This window comes from Aotus nancymaae, unplaced genomic scaffold, assembly GCF_030222135.1.
Source record: "Aotus nancymaae isolate 86718 unplaced genomic scaffold, 86718_ANA_hifiasm-v0.15.2.pri h1tg000036l, whole genome shotgun sequence".
Classification (NCBI taxonomy): domain Eukaryota; kingdom Metazoa; phylum Chordata; class Mammalia; order Primates; family Aotidae; genus Aotus; species Aotus nancymaae.
Window position 1 is genome coordinate 71,750,878 of NW_026988450.1, and position 19,035 is coordinate 71,769,912.

Genomic DNA, 19,035 nt, shown 5'->3' on the forward strand with positions numbered 1-19,035 from the left:
TCAACAATTATCAGTATGCTTTTTTAATGTCTTTACCTGACCACTTTTAAAAAGAAAAACAAAATAAAACCTGGGACACATACTCTAATTCATAAATATTTCATGTAAGTACTTCATGTATGTATTTCTAAGAGATAAGGACTTACAACAAACCCAACAAGTATCATCATCATCCTAAAGTAAATGACTAATTCGTTAACATCTAATACTCAATTTTCCTTGATTGTCTCACAATATCTGTTTACATTTGACTTAGTCATTCCAGGATCCACACACTACACTTGATCATCTGTTACTCAATTTCTTGATAGTTCCCATTGTCCCTCTCACTTTTTTTCCCCCTCCGTGCCATTTATTTGTTGAAGAAACTGAGTCACTTGACTTGTAGAAGTTCTTTCCCACATTCCGGACTAGGCTGACTGCTTCCTGATAGGTTCATTTAAGTTGCCCCTCTATCTTTAATGTTTTCTGGAAACTGGTAGCTAGATCTAGAAGCTTAATGGATGCTGGCTACACCATTTGGGGTGGCATATTTCAAAGAAAGATACCATGCACTTCCTATTATATCCCCACAGGAGGCACCTAATACCAGTTTCCCATTTAAGGTCAATCAGCGGGTTACGTTTAGGTCAGGTGTTATCAGCTTGTTCCACCCATCATAAATATCCCCATCAACCTTCTTTTTTATCTTACTGCTTGAGTGGCCACTGATAATTATTGTTTAGATCAAGGTTTCCCAAATTAGCACTACTGACATTTTGGGCCAGATAATTATTTGTTGTGGAGAGCTGTCCTGTATGTGTAGGACATTTAACAGCATGTCTGGCCTTCATCTACCAGATGCTAAGTGGCTTCCCCTACCAGTTGTGACAACTAAAACTGTCTCTAGATATCTGTCCCTGGGGAAGGGGGATGGGATCATCCCTGGTTAAAAAACGACAGGTCTAGATCCACTGTTTCATAAGAGGCTGCAAAATGATGACTTTCTAATTCAATCATTGCTTATGCATTTGTTAGCTTGTGATTTTCCTATAAAAAACTGTATTACTTCATCAACTGCTGAAATACCCTCAATCATGGCCTGTATAAGACATGAAAAAGAAATGTTTGATACTTTCTGTTAGCAATTTTCAGAGTAGTAGGACCTAACTCAGCAACCTTGGGTAACCAGTTGAATTTTTAAAAAAACGTTATTAAAAACTGGTAATTTTTAAGATCTTGGTGTGTTCCCTGCCAGCAGTGGGGGCGGAGCGTTGGTGGTGATGGGGAGAAGGCTCATCCTGCACTTTCTGGTTCCCCTGGCTAACTCCTCCCGTCAGCTCCTTGCTCTCCCATGCTCTGTTGTACGTATGCAACAATCCTGCATGATCTGCACATGCACCCCAGAACCTAGGCGGACGGATCACAAGGTCAAGAGATCAAGACCATCCTGGCGAACATGGTGAAACCCCATCTCTACTAAAAATACAAAAATTAGCTGGGCGTGGTGGCGTGCGCCTGTAGTCCTAGCTACTCAGGAGGCTGAGGCAGGAGAATTGCTTGAATCAGGGATGCAGAGGTTGCAGTGAGCCGAGATCGCCCCACAGCATTCCAGCCTGGCGCCTGGCGACAAAGCGAGGCTCTGTCTCAAAAAAAATAAATAAAAATAAAAACAACAACAACAAAAAACCATAAAACAAAAACAAAACAAAACAACAGAGAAACAGCTGGGTGTGGTGGTGCATGCCTGCAGTTCCAGCTACTGGGAGGTTGAGGTGGGAGGATTGTTTGAGCTAAGGAGATCAAGGGTGCAGTGAGTTGTGATCATGGCTACTGCATTCCAGCCTGGGTAATAGAGTAAGATTCTATCTCAAAAACAAAAACAAGGCCTTTTGCAGTGGGTCACGCCTGTAATCCCAGCATGTTGGGAGGCCAAGATAGGCGGATCTCTTGAGGTCAGAAGTTCAAGACCAGCCTGGACAACGGCAAAACCTCATCCCTACTAAAAGTACAAAAATTAGCCAGGAGTGGTGGCACACTCCTGTAATCCCAGCTACTAGGGACACTGAGGCACGACAGTCGCTTGAACCTGGGAGATGGAGGTTGCAGTGAGCAGAGCTCATGACACTGCACTACAACCTGGGTGACGGAGACTCTGTCTCAAAAAAACAAAACCAACAACAACAGCAACAACAAACCAAACCAAAACCAACAACAACAAAAAACCAACAACATAAAAAACCTGATGGTTTTTAGGTATTTAACACATTTTTATCTATTGTAGTCATTATTTTTTGATGCTCAAATTGTTTAATCTTTGGCAAGTGAGAGATCTGTCAAAATTGGATCCTATGTCATTCAAGTACAATTCCAGTATTTTTTTTTATTCCTTCTTTGCTTTCAGGCATTACAAGGTGTTCCAGGCTTGTGTTGCTCATTTCTACTTCAATGTTACAATCCACGATCTCTCCTGAGTCCTAATATTTAGAGACCACATTCAGGGATGGATATTAATTGCTACCGGATTGTGATTGCTTTTAGGCCTTTTTATATTGTCCAGAGTTAAGAATTTTTTTTCTTAAAAAAACAAAAACAAAAAACTTCATCATAAGTTTCTATTGATATTTACAATTCAAAGTAAAGGCCTTCAGAGTTTTAGGCTGAGTGCGGGGACTCATGCCTGTAATCCTAGTACTTTGGAAGGTCAAGGTGGGTGTATCACCTGAGGTGAGGAGTTTGAGATCAGCCTGGCCAACATGGTGAAACCCTGTCTCTACTAAAAATACAAAAAATTAGCAGAGTGTGTTGGTGCACACCTATAATCCGAGATGCTAGGGAGGCTGAAGTAGGAGAATTGCTTGAACTCAGGAAGCAAAGGTTGCAATGAGCCGAGATTGTACCAATGCACTCTAGCCTGCTGGGTGACAGAGCGAGACATCGTCTCAAAAAAAAAAAAAAAAAAAAGACTTTCAGGGTTTTAATTTGATTTTTTTATTTTACATTTGTATCTTCTTTCTCCTAGGCTGAAAATATTACCTAATGACATTCACATAATTACTTATTTGCATTATTCTACAGTGTTATTACTAAAATTAAGATACAGCATACAGTTTAATCTTCAGTGTGCTAAATTCTAAAAAAGCGTAATTTAACTTAAATGTTTACTGTCAGAATTTTTAAGTTTTTTGTTAAAAAAACTTGAATACGGCCAGGCGCGGTGGCTCATGCCTATAATCCCAGCACTTTGGGAGGCCGAGGCGGGTGGATAGCGAGGTCAAAAGGTCGAGACCATCCTGGCCAACACGATGAAATCCCGTCTCTACTAAAAATACAAAAATTAGCCGGGCGTTTGGCACGCGCCTGTAGTCCCAGCTACTCGGGAGGCTGAGGCGGAAGAATTGCTTGAACCCAGGAGGCGGAGGTTGCAGTGAGCCGAGACTGCACCAATGTGCTCCAGCCTGGCGACAGAGCAAGACTCTGTCTCAAAAAAAAAAAAAAAAAAAAAAAACTTGAATACTAAATTTCTCTTAAAAATATAGCTATATTTGGCTGGGCGCGATGGCTCATGCCTATAATCCCAGCACTTTGGAAGACCGGAGCTAGTGGATCACCTACGCTCAGGAATTCAAGACCAGCCTTGCCAACATGGCAAAACCCAGTCTCTGCTAAAAATACATGGCGAAATCCCATCTCTACTAAAAATACAAAAAATTAGCCAGGACTTTTGGTGTGTGCCTGTAATCTCAGCTACTTAGAAGGCTAAAGCAGGAGAATTGCTTGAACCCAGGAGGCAGAGGTTGCAGTGAGCTGAGATCATGCCACTGCACTCCAGCCTGCGTGACAGAGTAAGACTGTCTAAAAAAAAGAACAAACAACAACAAAAAACACAAAAAACTAGTTGAGTGTGGTGGCAGGCACCTGTAACAATCCCAGCTACTCGGGAGGCTGAGGCAGAATTGCTTGAACCTGGGAGGTGGAAGTTGCAGTGAGTCAAGATCGTGCTGCTGCACTCCAGCCTGGGCAACAGAGTGAAACTCTGTCCTCCCAACCAAATATTTATATATAAAATATAATATATATTACATATTATAATACGTAATTATAGAGATACATATTTTATATTTGACCAGGTGCGGTGGCTCATGTCTGTAATCCCAGCACTTTAGGAGGCCAAGGCAGGCTGATCATCTGAGGTCAGGAGTTTGAGACCAGCCTGAACAATATGGTGAAACCCCATCTCTACTAAAATATAAAAATTCAGCCAGGCATGATGGGTCATACCTGTAGCCCCAAATACTTGGCAGGCTGAGGCAGAAGAATTGCTCAAACCTGGGAGGTGGGGGTTGCAGTGAGCCAAGATGGCACGACTGCATTCCAGCCTGAGTGAGAAGGCGAGACTCTGTTTCAAAATAAATAAATAAAAATAAAAATAATATATATGTATGTATATGTATATATATTTGAGATGGCATAGTTTTGCTATAATTACTCTGTAATTTTTTTGCCAAAATTCGAACTGTCCCAAAATACAGTAAGTACTCAATTTACTTGATTACAAAGTGATAGAAGTATTGTTAATATGTTTCTCCTTGTTAGCACAATGAATATAGTATGACCAATAATGAAATGTGTCACAAATAAAAAGTTTATTTGATTACTAATAGGATATGCAGAAACAAAACTATTTTTACTGTGGTACTTAACATTTATTTTAATTTACAGCAACAAATAACATTGTTTATCATCAAGTTTAAAAGGCTATTAGAATATAGTAAATCTTGCTAGATGTTAGAAAAGCCAAAACCTACCTCTCAGTCACACACATCTTCTACATTATCTAGAATATAAAACAATACTACTAGCATATATGAAGGCATGCAAATACTTCCTTTTGGATATCCTAAATTAATTAAGCAATTATACATAATTAATGAGATCATTTAAAAAGACACACTGAAAAACTGAAATGAATTGGGACTAAAAGTAATTGAGACAGCAGCACTAGTAAAAGTGATCCCTTGGAGAAGCAACCAATCATGGAGGTTGGGGGTTCAATTTACCCATCTTTAAAATGAGGAGATTGGTCTAATATTAGAATCCTAAACTAGTAGTAATGCCCTAAGATAGATTTTGTTTGGCCCAGGCAATTTCTTAAAAGCATCCAAATTAGCTGGCAAAATTTGATACTTAACAATTTGAACATAAAATCTGAAGAAAAAAATCGATTTTTGAAGCCTGAGTCAGCTTCTGCACATCAGTAACAGGTCAGAGATAAAGACAACTGGATATGCTCTTGTGATAGTAAATTCAGCCACATTCCCCACCATGGCCCTACTCTTGCTATTGGCTTAACATCACCAGCCCGCAGACCTTTGTTTGTATCATGAATTAAATCTTTTGTAATCAAAATTTTTAAAACATGCTTTACAACACTCTGTCACTTGGAACAGGTTTACTTTTTTTTTCTTGAGAGGAGTCTTGCTCTGTTGCCCAGGCTGAGTACAGTGGAATGATCTCAGCTCCTGCAACCTTCGCCTCCTGGATTCAAGTGATTCTCCTGTCTCAGCCTCCCAAGGAGCTGAGATTATAGGTGTGCACCACCACACTCAGCCAATTTTTTTTTTTTTTTCAGTAGAGACAGAGTTTTACCACGTTGGCCAGGCTGGTCTCAACTCTTGACCTCAAGTGATACACCCGCTTTGACCTCCCAAAGTGCTGGGATTACAGGCATGAGCCACTGCGCCCGTTCACACTTTTAATTTTTGTACTATATACTGGGGTTCTACTACCAAGAAAAAGAACTACTAGCTTATAAAGTTTCTTTCACCACTTAACATTCTCTCTCTCACACATCAATACCACTCAAGAAATAGGAAGAAATGTTGAAGTGCCATCAAGCAAGTTTTACCTGTGAATTTGATCCTGCCTGCTTGACCGTACTGGAGCCAGACCATCGATTTCATCAAAAAAAATAATTGATGGGCGCATCTGATAGGCCTAGAAAGTAGGTTGTATGGTCATTTATTAGCATAAAAAGTTTCAAACAGACTTAATATAAACCATTTTAATCAATTTTCATTCAAACATGCTTACCAGAATTTATAAATCTGAATACATACTATTTCAATCAACTTTTCTCAAACTTGCTTGCCAGAATTTATATATATATATATAAATTCTGGCATGATCTTGGCTCACTGCAACCTCTGCCTCCTGGGTTCAAGCAATTCTCCTGCCTCAGCCTCAATTTATTTATAATTTATAAATTTGAATGTAAGTTCCAAAAACCATGTTTTAAGAATTCAAAGTAAATTATAATGACCTATGGTTTCATTTTCATTTTTAACTAGAAGTATTTAAGACACTCCACTGGTTATACACCTTAGATTTCATATAGCCATCATTCCTGAACACACACAAAAACATCTGCTGAAGGCTATAGAAATAAGACAAAGAATAGAAGATAGTGACATAGTCTTCCTCCATGTCAGGATGGGAAAACATTATTTATCAAGATGCCACAGTTTTTATCCATTTCTGTAAACATAAATTTAAGAAGAACCTCAGGAGAGTTCCCAAAAGAGATTTAAAAGCATTGGCAGCAATATGCCTCAGTAGATAAGAATGTATTACCTCACAATGAGCTGTCAATACAATCTGAAGCCTCTCTAGGGTAGAACTAGTCTTCAACTCCCACAATGAGACATAATTCACTACCACTATCTCTCCAAATACGAGATTACCAGTCTCTTCCTAGGTGTGAGGCCTGACACCAAAGAACTAAGATCCAATTATTTCTTTCTCTTCTTACTACGAAACTGTTCACTGGAGGTCGGTGTCATCCTGACATAGAAAAGAAAATAATCTAGAAAGATTATATATTTAGTCTAATTCTTCTGGGTTTATTCAGAACACTGATTAAACATAAGATTAATCCTCTCACACATCTGCATAGATTACAGAACTATCCACATACATAAAATCTTAATATCATACCTGATCAAATAGCAATTGTAGCTGTCTTTCAGATTCTCCTACCCATTTACTTAGACAATCAGCACCTTTCCTCATGAAAAATGCTATTCTTTTATCCCCTTGACCGCACTCATTGGCAAGTGCTCTGGCAACCAGAGTCTTTCCAGTTCCAGGTGGCCCATAAAACAAACAACCTCTGTAAAATAATACATTAACATTTTAGTATTACATATAAAAAACAGACTTTTAAAACAAAAATTAGAAACCACTTTCATGATTCATTTAATTAGAAAATTAAAATATGTAAGACAACTGAATTATTGTATAGTTTCATGCCACAAAGCACAACTTAAAAGCTGGGAGTTAATATTGATACTGTAAAATTAATATTGAAACTGTAAATAAAACTCTGAGACAAAATAAAAAATTCATTTATCATGTTCATCATATTACCTTACCCTGTATATGTAATCATATATCACAATCATATAATTCAATTTTTATGGGGGAAAAATATACATTGTAAGATATAAGAAATATGAAAGAAAATTCAAGAAATTTGTTCTTTTAATTCGTTAAATTACTTTAACTAGGCAATTCCAGCATTTCTTGTAAGAAGTAAATGGTGGGCTGGGTGTGGTGGCTCACCACAAGACCAGCCTGGCCAACATGGTGAAACCCCATCTCTATTAAAAAAGAAAAAAAAAGAAGTAAATGTTATTTAATATTAATAACCTCCTGACTTATTTTTAGAGATGGGGGTCTTGCAGTCACCTAGGCTGGAGTACAGTGGCACAGTCATAGCTCACTGCAACCTCAAACTCCTGAGCTCAAGCAACCTTCTTGCCTTAGTCTCCCAAGTCACTGGAATCAAGGTGTGAGCCACCATGCCTGACACTAATTTTTTAAATTAAAAAATTTAATTTAAAACCCACCAATGTTTATCTGTGATTGACATACAGTATATTACTTTTATTTTTTTTTGGAGATGGAGTCTTGCTCTGTTGCCAAAGCTGGAGTGCAACGGCTCGACATTGGCTCACTGCAACCTCCACCTCCCGGGTTCAAGCAATTCTCCTGCCTCAGTCTACCAGTTGCTGGGACTACAGGTGCACGCCGCCATGCCGGGCTAATATTTTGTATTTTAGTAGAGATGGGGTTCCCCCATGTTGCCCAGGCAGGTCTTGAACTCCTGAGCTCAGGCAATTCACCCACCTCGGCCTTCCAATGTGCTGAGATTACAGGCTTGATCCACCATGTCCGGCCTGGTATATTGTTTTTATGATCAGGGGAAGCTTACCAATTTTTGAAAGTTTATTTAAATTACTGCTTCTATAAAGGTGATGCAGAGTGAAAAGTTGTATAGTGAAAAGTTGTATAATGAAAAGGGAAAAAGGGACTATGGCTTAAAAATGGGTTAATAAGGTATAAGAACTAAAAGAAGCAAGAATAGCACAGATTTCTGAGGAGAAATTCAAGAAAAGGAAAAAGAGAGAAAAAAGAATAGCACAGATTTTCAGCTAAAATTTAAAATATAATTAAATTACCTTGGGGGTTGAATTTTAAATTTTTCAAAGACTTCTGGATAAAGTAATGGAAACACCACCATCTCTTTTAGAGCTGCTATATGATTAGACAGGCCACCAATGCTATCAAATCGTACCTGGTAATGGAAGTGAACATTTACATTCTTAGATTTGGAGTCCAGATTAAAGTGTCACCCCACACCTTAACTATACCTAACTAACACATGGTCAACTAATAATATCTTAATTGTGACCTGAAGATTAACAAAAAACATCTGTAAAGGTTAGAGTTTTGACTAAAAAGAAAAACCATTGGTTCCTTTTTTAACTTTAAAACTAAAACAAAGCACACTATAGTTCAAGCACATGTTTCAAAACAGAGTACTCACTGAAGAATCTAGTTGCATTGGATCAACATCGGCAAGGCTTGCTCCAATTTTCATTCGATCTTTATAAATGCCTTTTAATTCATCTTTCCGAAAATTTAGTGGCAGACACCTATTTAAAAAGATTTTTTAAAACCACACAAACCCATCAACTCATGTGCCTTTCCAAATTCCGTGTTTGAATATAAACATTTAAGTTTTAAAAAAATCTAAATTTCAACTGGAGCAATCTTAAGAAATGTAATTTCCTCGTTTTAATAGGTCCAGAACTTAAGTGTTAGAAATATTTATATCTGAAGCTTTGTTATGAAATTAAAGATATATAATCAAATAAAAATATCAAGATGCCACAGGTACCATAAAGTGATTCATGGTGGTGAAATCAGACAGGATCAACCTTCATTTTAATGGCGGTGTCTAACATAAGGTATTTACCATTTGCCAGACACTGTTTTAGTTTTAGGTGCTTTCTACAAATTAAGTCAATAAATCCTCACCACAGTCTTATGAGGAAGGTATTGTTATTTTCCCTATTTTAAAACAAAACCAAGACGTAGCAAGATTAACTAATTTGTCCAAGATCACCCAACTAGTAAATGGCAGGGCCAGGAATCAAACACAAGTGGTCTGTCCTAGACCTGTAACAACTCTGCTATAAAACCTCTCAGAAAAAATGTTTGTAGTCTATCAGCATTTGGATCCAACATCGATCCTCTCAAGCAAGTTCCTTAACTACTTCCTTTTTTTTGTTTTGTCTTTTTTTTTTTTTTTTTTTTAAGACGAAGTCTCACTCTATCGCCCAGGCTGGAGTGCAGCGCGGTGATCTCGACTCACTGCAACCTCCGCCTCCTGGGTTCAAGCAATTCTCCTGCTTCAGCCTCCTAAGTAGCTGGGATTACAGGTACCCACTACCAATATCCAGCTAATTTTTGTATTTTTAGTCGAGATGGGATTTCACCATGTTGGACAGGCTGGAAGTTCCCTAACTACTTTCAAAAATAGTTATGGCCTGGCGTGGTGGCTCACACCTATAATCTCAGCACTTTGGGAGGCCGAGGTGGGCAGGTCACTTGAGGTCAGGCGTTTGAGACCAGCCTAACCTCCACTCTAGTCTAAGTGACAGAAAGAGAATCTGTCTCTATAAAAAACAAAAAAGAAACAACAAAAAAAACCAAAAACCAAGCCAAGCACCTAAGCACTGAATTTTCATTCACTCAACCACATCTGTAAAATGAGAATAATCCTCACTCTATCTCCCTTATGTAATTACTGGGAAAATCAAATAAGCTGGTTAGTATATGTGGACTTATACTACAAGGAGTTATAAAATGAATGAGTAAAGCCTTCCCTTTTCCTTAAGAGTTCCTCAGAATTCTTGAATTAATTGCTTTAATTAAAAAAAAAAAAGAATTCCTCAGAATTTATTATTATAAGCAAATAAACATGCATGACATGATAAAACAAATGATTATTTCCTTAAGTCACTGTTTGCCAATAACCACTGTGGGCTGTACACAATGATTTGGCAAGTAGGCTGGGCATGGTGGCTCATGCCTCTAATTCCAGAGCTTTGGGAGGATGAGGCGTGTTGATAACTTAAGGCCAGTAGTTTGAGACCAGCCTGGCCAATATGGCGAAACCCCGTCTCTACTAAAACTACAAAAATGAGCCAGGTGTGGTGATGCACGCCTACAGTCTCAGCTACTTGGAAGGCTGAGGCAGGAGAGTCATGTGAACCCAGGAAGTGGTGGTTGCAGTGAGCCCAGCTCATGCCACTGTACTCCAACCTGGTCAACAGAACCAGACCCTGTCTCAAAAAAAAAAAAAAAAAAAAAGATCTGGCAAGAAATCATAGTCATATATTCTGACCCGTTATTCTGTTTCAACTACAGATATTTCTAACAAGACAGCCTTCTAGTTTATACATTAACATGTTGTGCAACTTTTCAATCAACCAGCCTATACTTACACCCAAATTATTCTGTTTTCTTATCAATTTTTAAAAAAGGTATCTGCTAGTTTTAAAAGGCATCAATATGGCACTTACCTATTGATAGCCCTATTACAACTCCTTTTTCTCCGCCTCTCAAAGTGCTGTTCATCTTCAGAAGAGGAAGATGAAGTCGAGTCACTACTGTGGATTGCATGCCTTCGTCTTAAGTAAAAAAGAAAATTGAAATCATGATAAGGGAGGACAGGAAAAAAAAAAGGCATAAGAAAAGCATCAGAAATATCTAAAGATCCAAAAAGGTTTATCACAAAGTTAATACATCTGCTGACCCACTGACATAAACTTTGTTGGTTGAATCTTTCAAAGGGAATAAAAGACTTAAACAACTGAGAGGAAGGGAAAAAAGACTAAAGGCTGTGGCAGAGCTGAACATCAAATGTTCATGAAGACAGGAAAAGAAGGCAGAGTGACTTCTTAGTCTTGATATAAATCAGTTATTCTCAAAGAGAAAGGTAGGTTAAGAGGGTATTAGAATATTAGGGGCTGGGCGTGGTGGCTCACACCTGTAATCCCAACATTTTGGGAGACCGAGGGGGAAGAATCATTTGACAAGAGTTCAAGAACAAGGTAGCGAGACCTTGTCTCTACTAAAAATCAAAAAGCTTAGCCAGGTATGGTTGTGTACATCTGTCGTCCCAAATACTCAAGAGGCTGAGGTGGGAGATTTGCCTGAGCCTGGGAGGATGAAGCTGTAGTGAACCATGATTGCACCAAAGCACTGCAGCCTGCTGGGTAACAAAGTGAGCCCCTGCCTCTATTAAAAAAAAAATTGGGATGTAATTTGAAATTACTTTCAATATTATACTATACATAATTTCACATTTGGGAGGAAATCACCTATTTTAAAATATCAAATAACTTTAAAAGGAAGACATAAGCTTTTATGTAAACAAAAGGGTATCAAGAAAGACTTTTTAAATGCTGTGAAACAGTGAAGAAGAAGATGGCTTTTTATCAACAGTATACCATCCACTGTAAATTCACAACTGTCTCTTAACAGCTGTGTAAATGTAGATGAGTTACTCAACCTACAAGTTTTCTTACTCACAAAAAAGAAAAAAAGACTATCAAATACTTAGTCTGGTTGGTAATATCAAATAAGATGTCAGGTGTTACAACTATTCAAGAAAATTTTAAATCACTTCTACCTTTGCATGTTGCAAAAGACTCACAGAAAAAAACAGAGTCTTGCTGGGAAGAACTGTAATTACTCTACTTGCTCAGGGTCTAGAACTTTTCTGAGTCAAAATGCAACGATAAGCAGGTATTTCCAAAAATATAAAAGGTTCGCAATCTATGATCTGTATAACGTAGTTCCAGAAATATATATCTAAAAAATTCTCAAAAGAAGTTTTTCCATTATTCACTTAGCAGCAAAACATAACCTAAAATAGTACAAGGCAATTTTTAGTTTCTATTTTGTCCCACTTACTATGGTTATTCATACGTTTTACTACAGAATTATTAACATATTTGACTACACAGTGCTGGCTTGGAGATCCTGGAGATGTTAATGTTGCCATACTACATATGTTGTGTGTTATCTGTAAATCCAGCCAAAAAGCCTGAATTGTGAAATTGTTCCAAGGGTTTTGGATAAGGGGCTGTGGAAACACAGAAATAAATGAGAAAATAATATTTCGCCCATCCACCTACCCAAATACACACAAGACCATTTTTGTGACCAGCCTGAAACTAAAATTATTATATCCAGCATAATTCTGCAATTTCATATGAAAGACTAACTTACTCATTATTACCATTAATACTATAGACTTTAATGAATTCACGATTATGTAATTTTATGTGAACTCAGTATGTAGTCACAGAATTCAGACTAACCTCCCAATTAATAAAAAAGACTAACATTAACTGACTGCTTTTTGTACCAGGTGCTTGATATATTATTTAATAAGAATCAAAATTTTGGAAAAGTAGATTATTAGTAGGCTCAATTTACAGTTAGGACCAGTGAGGCTCCCAGGTTAAATAATTTACTAAAAATCAGTATTATTCACTGACGGTGTCAGAATTCAAACCTATATGTTTATAATAGCAAATACATATAGCACTTAATGTATGGCAGACACTATTTTAAATGCTTTACATGTATTAACTCATGCAATTCTCACAATACCATGAGATAGTGCTACTATCCTCACTTTGCAGATAATAAAAAAAAATGAAACAGAGAGAGTTAAGCAGTTTGACAAAGGCCACTAATAAGTGGTAGAGCTGAGCTCCAAACCTAGACAGCTCTAGTCATGGCTCCAGGTTCTTAGCAGTTACTCTATACTGTAAAAAGGTCATTACTTCAGTTTAAAAACATTGCAAACACTATTCCACAAGGTAGAGAAAGAGAGAATCCTCCCTAAATCATTCTATAAAGCCAGTATCATCACCCTAATACCAAAACCAGGAAAGGACATGACCAAAAAAGAAAACTACAGACCAACATCCCTGTGAACACAAATGCAAAAATCCTTAACAAAATACTAGCTAACTGAATCCAACAAGATATCAAAAAGATAATCCACTATGATCAAGTGGGTTTCATACTAGGGATGCAGGGATGGTTTAACATACTCAAGTCAATAAATGTGATACACCACATTAAAAACAAAAATCACACGATCATCTCAATAGATGCAGAAGAAGCATTCAACAAAATCCAGCATCCCTTTATGATTAAAGCTCTGCAAAATTGGCATACAAGAAACATACCTCAATGTAATAAAAGCCATCTATGACAAAACCACAGCCAACATAATGCTGAATGGAGAAAAGCCTAAATCGTTCCCTCTGAGAACTGCAACTAGACGAGGATGCCCACTCTTACTACTTCTATTCAACCTAGTACTGGAAGTCCTAGCCAGAGCAATCAGACAAGAGAAAGAAATAAAGGGCACAGTGAAACCCCGTCTCTATTAAAAATACAAAAATTAGACAGGTGTGGTGGCACATGCCTGTAATCCTAGCTACTTGGGAGGCTGAAGCATAAGAATTGCTTGAACCCAGCAGACAGAAGTTGCAGTGAGCCAAAATCATGCCACTACACTCCGGCCTGGGTGACAGAGCGAGAGTCCATCTCAAAAAAAAAAGAGAACTTATTCATGTAACCAAATACCACCTGTTTCCCAAAAACCTATGGAAACAGAAAATTTTTTAAAAAAAGGGAAAGAGGGGCTGAGGTAAGTCAGTATAATCCACCTTCATAGGAAAATGTTTCCTTAATTTGAAAAGCAAAAACCAAAAATAAAATAAATAAAAAATAAAAAACATTTTAGGCCTGGCGTGGTGGCTCACGTCTGTAATCCCAGCACTCCAAGGCTGAGGTGGACGGATTACAAGGTCAGGAGTTCAAGACCAGACTGGCCAATATGGTGACACCCTGCCTCTACTAAAAATACAACAATTAGCTGGGCGTGGTGGGACGTGCCTATAGTGACAGCCACTCGGAAGGTTAATGCAGAAGAATAACTTGAACCCAGGAGGCAGAGGTTGAAGTGAGCTGAGACTGCGCCACTGCACTCCAGCCTAGGCAGCAAAGTGAGATTGTGTCTCAAACAAAATGAAAAAACAAAAATAAAAAACATTTTAAACACACGTATCTGTCCACATGTGCTCATCCCCCAACTCACATTTTACTGAAAGCCAATGAAAAATCTGACACCCACAAACACTGGATCAGCCCGTTGAATCTAACCAACAACTTCAACTTCTTGCCAGTTCTAGTTCTTTCACAACAGATAAAGAATATATTGAAAAACTGGTGATGCAATTGTACTATTATGTTACCTTATTGAAAGGTAACGTTACCTTTAAAAAAATTAGCCAGGCCATGATGGCACAGGCCTATAATCCCAGCTACTTAGGAGGCTGAGGCAGGAGAATCACTTGAACACGGGAGATGGAGGTTGCAGTGAGCTGAGACTGCACCACTGCACTCTGGCCTGGTGACAGGCAAGACTCCATCTCAAAAAACAAACAAACAAACAAACAAACAGAAACCTCACAAATCATTACAGGAGAAAAAAAATCCTGTAACAAGGAGCTACTCAACGATGTGAGGCATTTTCCACAGGGGAAGACTAGATACTGTGAACCAAATATGGAAACTCATGAACATCAAAGGGATTAAAAAAAAAAAAACCTACCCTCTGCAAGATATATACATTGGAGGTTTAACTGTAGAGTTAGTCAACCAACAAGTATGTTACTTCCAGAAGCATACATTCATTAAAGATGTGAAAAGAGGCCAGGCGCAGTGGCTCATGCCTGAAATCCCAGCACTTTGGGAGGCCGAGGCAGATGGATCACCTGAGGTCGGGAATTTGAGACCAGTCTGGCCAACATGGTGAAACCCCATCTCTACTAAAAATACAAAAAAGTTAGCCAGGCACTTGTAATCCTACCTACTCAGGAGGCTGAGGCAGGAGAATCGCTTGAACCTAGGAGGTGGGGGTTGCAGTGAGCTGAGATTGTGCCACTGCACTCCAACCTGGGCAACAGAGCGAGACTTTGTCGGGGCGGCAGGGGGATGTGGGGGGGGGTGGATGTGAAAAGAAATAAAATCCCAGAGTAGCTGCCACCTCTTAGTTCTGCTGGATCAAATAGACATCTACCCCTTGAGTTAGGTAACCATAACAGTGCCTTGGTCTTGTTCCTGGTGGTGGTGGGGATTCTATTCTAGGGAACACCATATCTTCCTTTCCTTTCCTGAAGATCATTACATTTTACCACCAAAATAGAGGTCTTTACATTAAGCGGCCCATGAGAATAATGACATGCAGCTTCCTTTTAAGTGCAGTTAATCTTGAGAAGCCCTGAGAGGTTGAGTTTGTCTTCCTGATTCTCCATCCTTCTGGATCCTGGTCATGTGAAATAGGATGATGAAATATGAAATCTAGATGTACACTTGTGATTCTTACAAAGAAATGAAAAGATCTAGAGACATAAATAGTATTTCTTGGCCAGGCGTGGTGGCTCACGCCTATAATCCCAGCACTTTGGGAGGCCGAGACGGGTGGATCACGAGGTCAAGAGATCGAGACCATCCTGGTCAACATGGTGAAACCCCGTCTCTACTAAAAATACAAAAATTAGCTGGGCATGGTGGTGCACGCCTGTAGCCCCAGCTACTCGGGAGGCTGAGGCAGGAGAATTGCTTGAACCCAGGAGATGGAGGTTGCGGTGAGCTGAGATTGTGCCATTGCGCTCCAGCCTCGGTAACAAGAGCGAAACTCTATCTCAAAAAAAAAAAAAAAAAAAAGAAAAATAGTATTTCTTATTTTTCCTAAAAGAAATTAACCTTCAGCACTTATAAAGGTGCTGCCTTCCATGACGAAAACATGATCAAATGGTTTGTTTCTAGAAGAAAACTTCCAAAAACTGTTCAAATAATCGAAATATCCTGAGGCTTTGGTCTTACTTCTGAGAAAATTCTAATATTGAGGGGAAAAAGTACCATTACCCATACAAATATCATTTTTTTTCCTGCTTTTTTAGTCTTCTCTCTCATTCATGAACTACCAAAATGCTACTATTACCCTGATTGTCCCAATGCATTGATGAGGAAGTATCAAAACTATCCCTTTAAAAGGGTGTGGTGGCTCATGCCTGTAATCCCAGCACTTTGGGAGGCTGAGGCAGGTGGATCACTTGAGGTCAAGAGTTTGAGACTAGCCTGGCCAACACAGTGAAACCCTGTCTCTACTAAAATACAAAACAATTAGCCAAGCATAGTGGTGGGTACCTGTAGTCCCAGCTACCTGGGAGGCTGAGGCAGGAAAATCACTTGAACCCAGGAGGCAGAGGTTGCAGTGAGCCAAGATCGTGCCATTGCACTTCAGCCTGGGCAACAGAGCAAGATTCCATCCCAAAATAAATAAAATAAAATAAAGTAAAATAAAATAAAAGTAAAAGAATTATCTCTTTGGACTTAAATCTGACCAACAACAACTGTTGGGATGTAGAAGGAAAAGAAATCAACACATACTGAACAGTCAAAGAAAATGAATGGTTCCTACAACAGAGAGGAACAAATTATAAAACAGATCCAGAAAAAGATAACCAGGAGTCATGAGAGGTCTAGAGGCCACATAGCTTAGAACATCTAACATAGCAGGAAAATCATCTGTGACGGTATGCAAAGACCTATACTCTAACTTAATGTGAAGATTAAATAAAACAATCTATGTAAAATGCTAACAGAGCCAGGACTACAGTAAACCCTGAGTCAATGGTAGCTCTACTATTAAAGTGTGGAACGATGAAATAAACTACCTTACTAAGGTAGTTACTAACACTTCCTATTAGTGGAAGCAAAAACAAAAACTAGTCAGTGGTACTGGGATTAGACTACTGAAGGCATAGAAACTAAGCTCTCTCAAATACACGATTCCAGAATTTTATCTTAATACACCCAATCCTAAAAGTCCAGAGTCCAGCCCTAACATTACTACAATTACGTTGTCATAAATTAATCAGTTATTTCAGAACCAAACCTGTTCATTCGTTTGCAGTAAGGACTTCTTGGTCTTCTGGAAGATAATCGGTATCTTGGTCTTGGAGGAGAAGCTGGGCCACTATAAAATATGTTGGGCTTTCTCTGGTGACGAGGTTCTAAAAAAAAGAAATAAATATATGGCATATGAATATGTATGAAAATAATTTTGCTCTTCATCTAAATACTTACAAAGGTGCTTACTGCCTTCCATGAAGTACTAGTAAATATCTACTATGGAATATTTTGCTGTTCATGTTTTAAATCATTTATGTCCAGAGGGTTGCAGCTGATAACATGTACAGTACAGATACCAACCAACCAAAACACACAGTGGCCATAAACAACCATTGTGACTGTACAGATGTATAACAGGTGATTATCAGCCTTGTATGTTAATGCTCACACAAGTATTGAGGTATAATATTAACATAAATCAAAAGAAGTCCTATATATACAAACTGACAAATTAAGTAGAAAGCTGTGCAATCTAAAATAAAGACAGATATAAAATTCAAAAACAGCCCAATTATTTGCTTTATTTTACTATTATTTGCTTTGGTCAAGGCTAACATTTAACTTTCTTCAGAGAAATTATTTGTTACAAATTTAGGATAGGTAAAGACAACAGTCATGAGTATTCAACAAAATGAAAATATGAAAAATACCAAAAAAAAAAAAACCACAAAAAAAACAAAAACCAAGAATAACAGAGGAGAAACAGTAAATACAAAGCTAATATAATTACATTTCCTGGAAAGAGTATATATAGCACTTACTTTCCAATGGAGCCTGATAGTAAACAGTAGCTTTCCTCTGTCTAAGATAATATCGTTTCTGATTATCTTCTTCTCCATCTACCTCATCATCATCATCTTCTTCATCTTCACCATCATCTTCATCTTCTTGGTCTTCACCCTCTTCAGATGATTCTACAATTAAGAGATACTTACTTCCAGAAGGATACTCAGCAAAATGTTAACAATCTTTAACAAAGATGAGTTGGAAGAGAAAGACCCACCCTTTAAACACTTATCTACTCCTAGATTGTTCATAGAAAGAACTTGTAATCATTTTCCAACATTAAAAAACTGTAGAATTAAAAACAAGAGGATGGAAAAATAAAAAGTAAGAAGTCTGAAGGCTACTACTTGTTAAGCAAGTAACAAACTAAAGTTTATAGTCTTTCAGTGAATTTCATTAATATAGGTGACTAAACTTAAGCTTCCAAGTTAACGTACCTTTTTGACAAGTTTAAATCTCATTAAGCTTTTGCTTTCTAAACTTAAGTTTGACATTTCATCCAGCCCATCTGGCTGTCATGGAGTTACATGTTGCAAAACTCAGTCTACTTATGATAATGGTAAAACATGCTCATCAAACATTTAAAATGCATTTCAGAAAACTGATTTTCACTCAAGATAAGTTATAATAGATTACGGTAATAAGTCCTAAATGGAATAGCAAAACATAATTCGAGTCATCTTTTAACTAAAAGAGATATATAGTGTGTTTTCTATACCAGATGTATTATATAGGCAAACCAATATTATTAGCTTTAGATTGCTGATTTCAGTTACTTTTCCAAACAAAATATACTATCCTTTTAAGCTCTCCCATCCCCATTTTTTTAAGTTACCAATCCTCTGATCT

General features: G+C 37.9%; 1 protein-coding gene across 1 annotated transcript in view; it reads right to left on the reverse strand.

The window, feature by feature from the left end:
- The window catches only part of ATAD2 (ATPase family AAA domain containing 2), a 71,616-nt gene that overhangs the window by 29,640 nt on the left and 22,941 nt on the right, over positions 1–19,035 (reverse strand). Inside the window, exons 7-13 of the mRNA XM_012451596.2 lie at positions 18,162–18,314; positions 17,384–17,501; positions 10,914–11,021; positions 8,870–8,978; positions 8,502–8,617; positions 6,976–7,150; positions 5,888–5,976 (exon numbers count right to left, since the gene is read on the reverse strand). Of these exons, the coding sequence (XP_012307019.2) occupies positions 5,888–5,976; positions 6,976–7,150; positions 8,502–8,617; positions 8,870–8,978; positions 10,914–11,021; positions 17,384–17,501; positions 18,162–18,314 (868 nt within the window). The remainder of the gene's footprint in view (positions 1–5,887; positions 5,977–6,975; positions 7,151–8,501; positions 8,618–8,869; positions 8,979–10,913; positions 11,022–17,383; positions 17,502–18,161; positions 18,315–19,035) is intronic.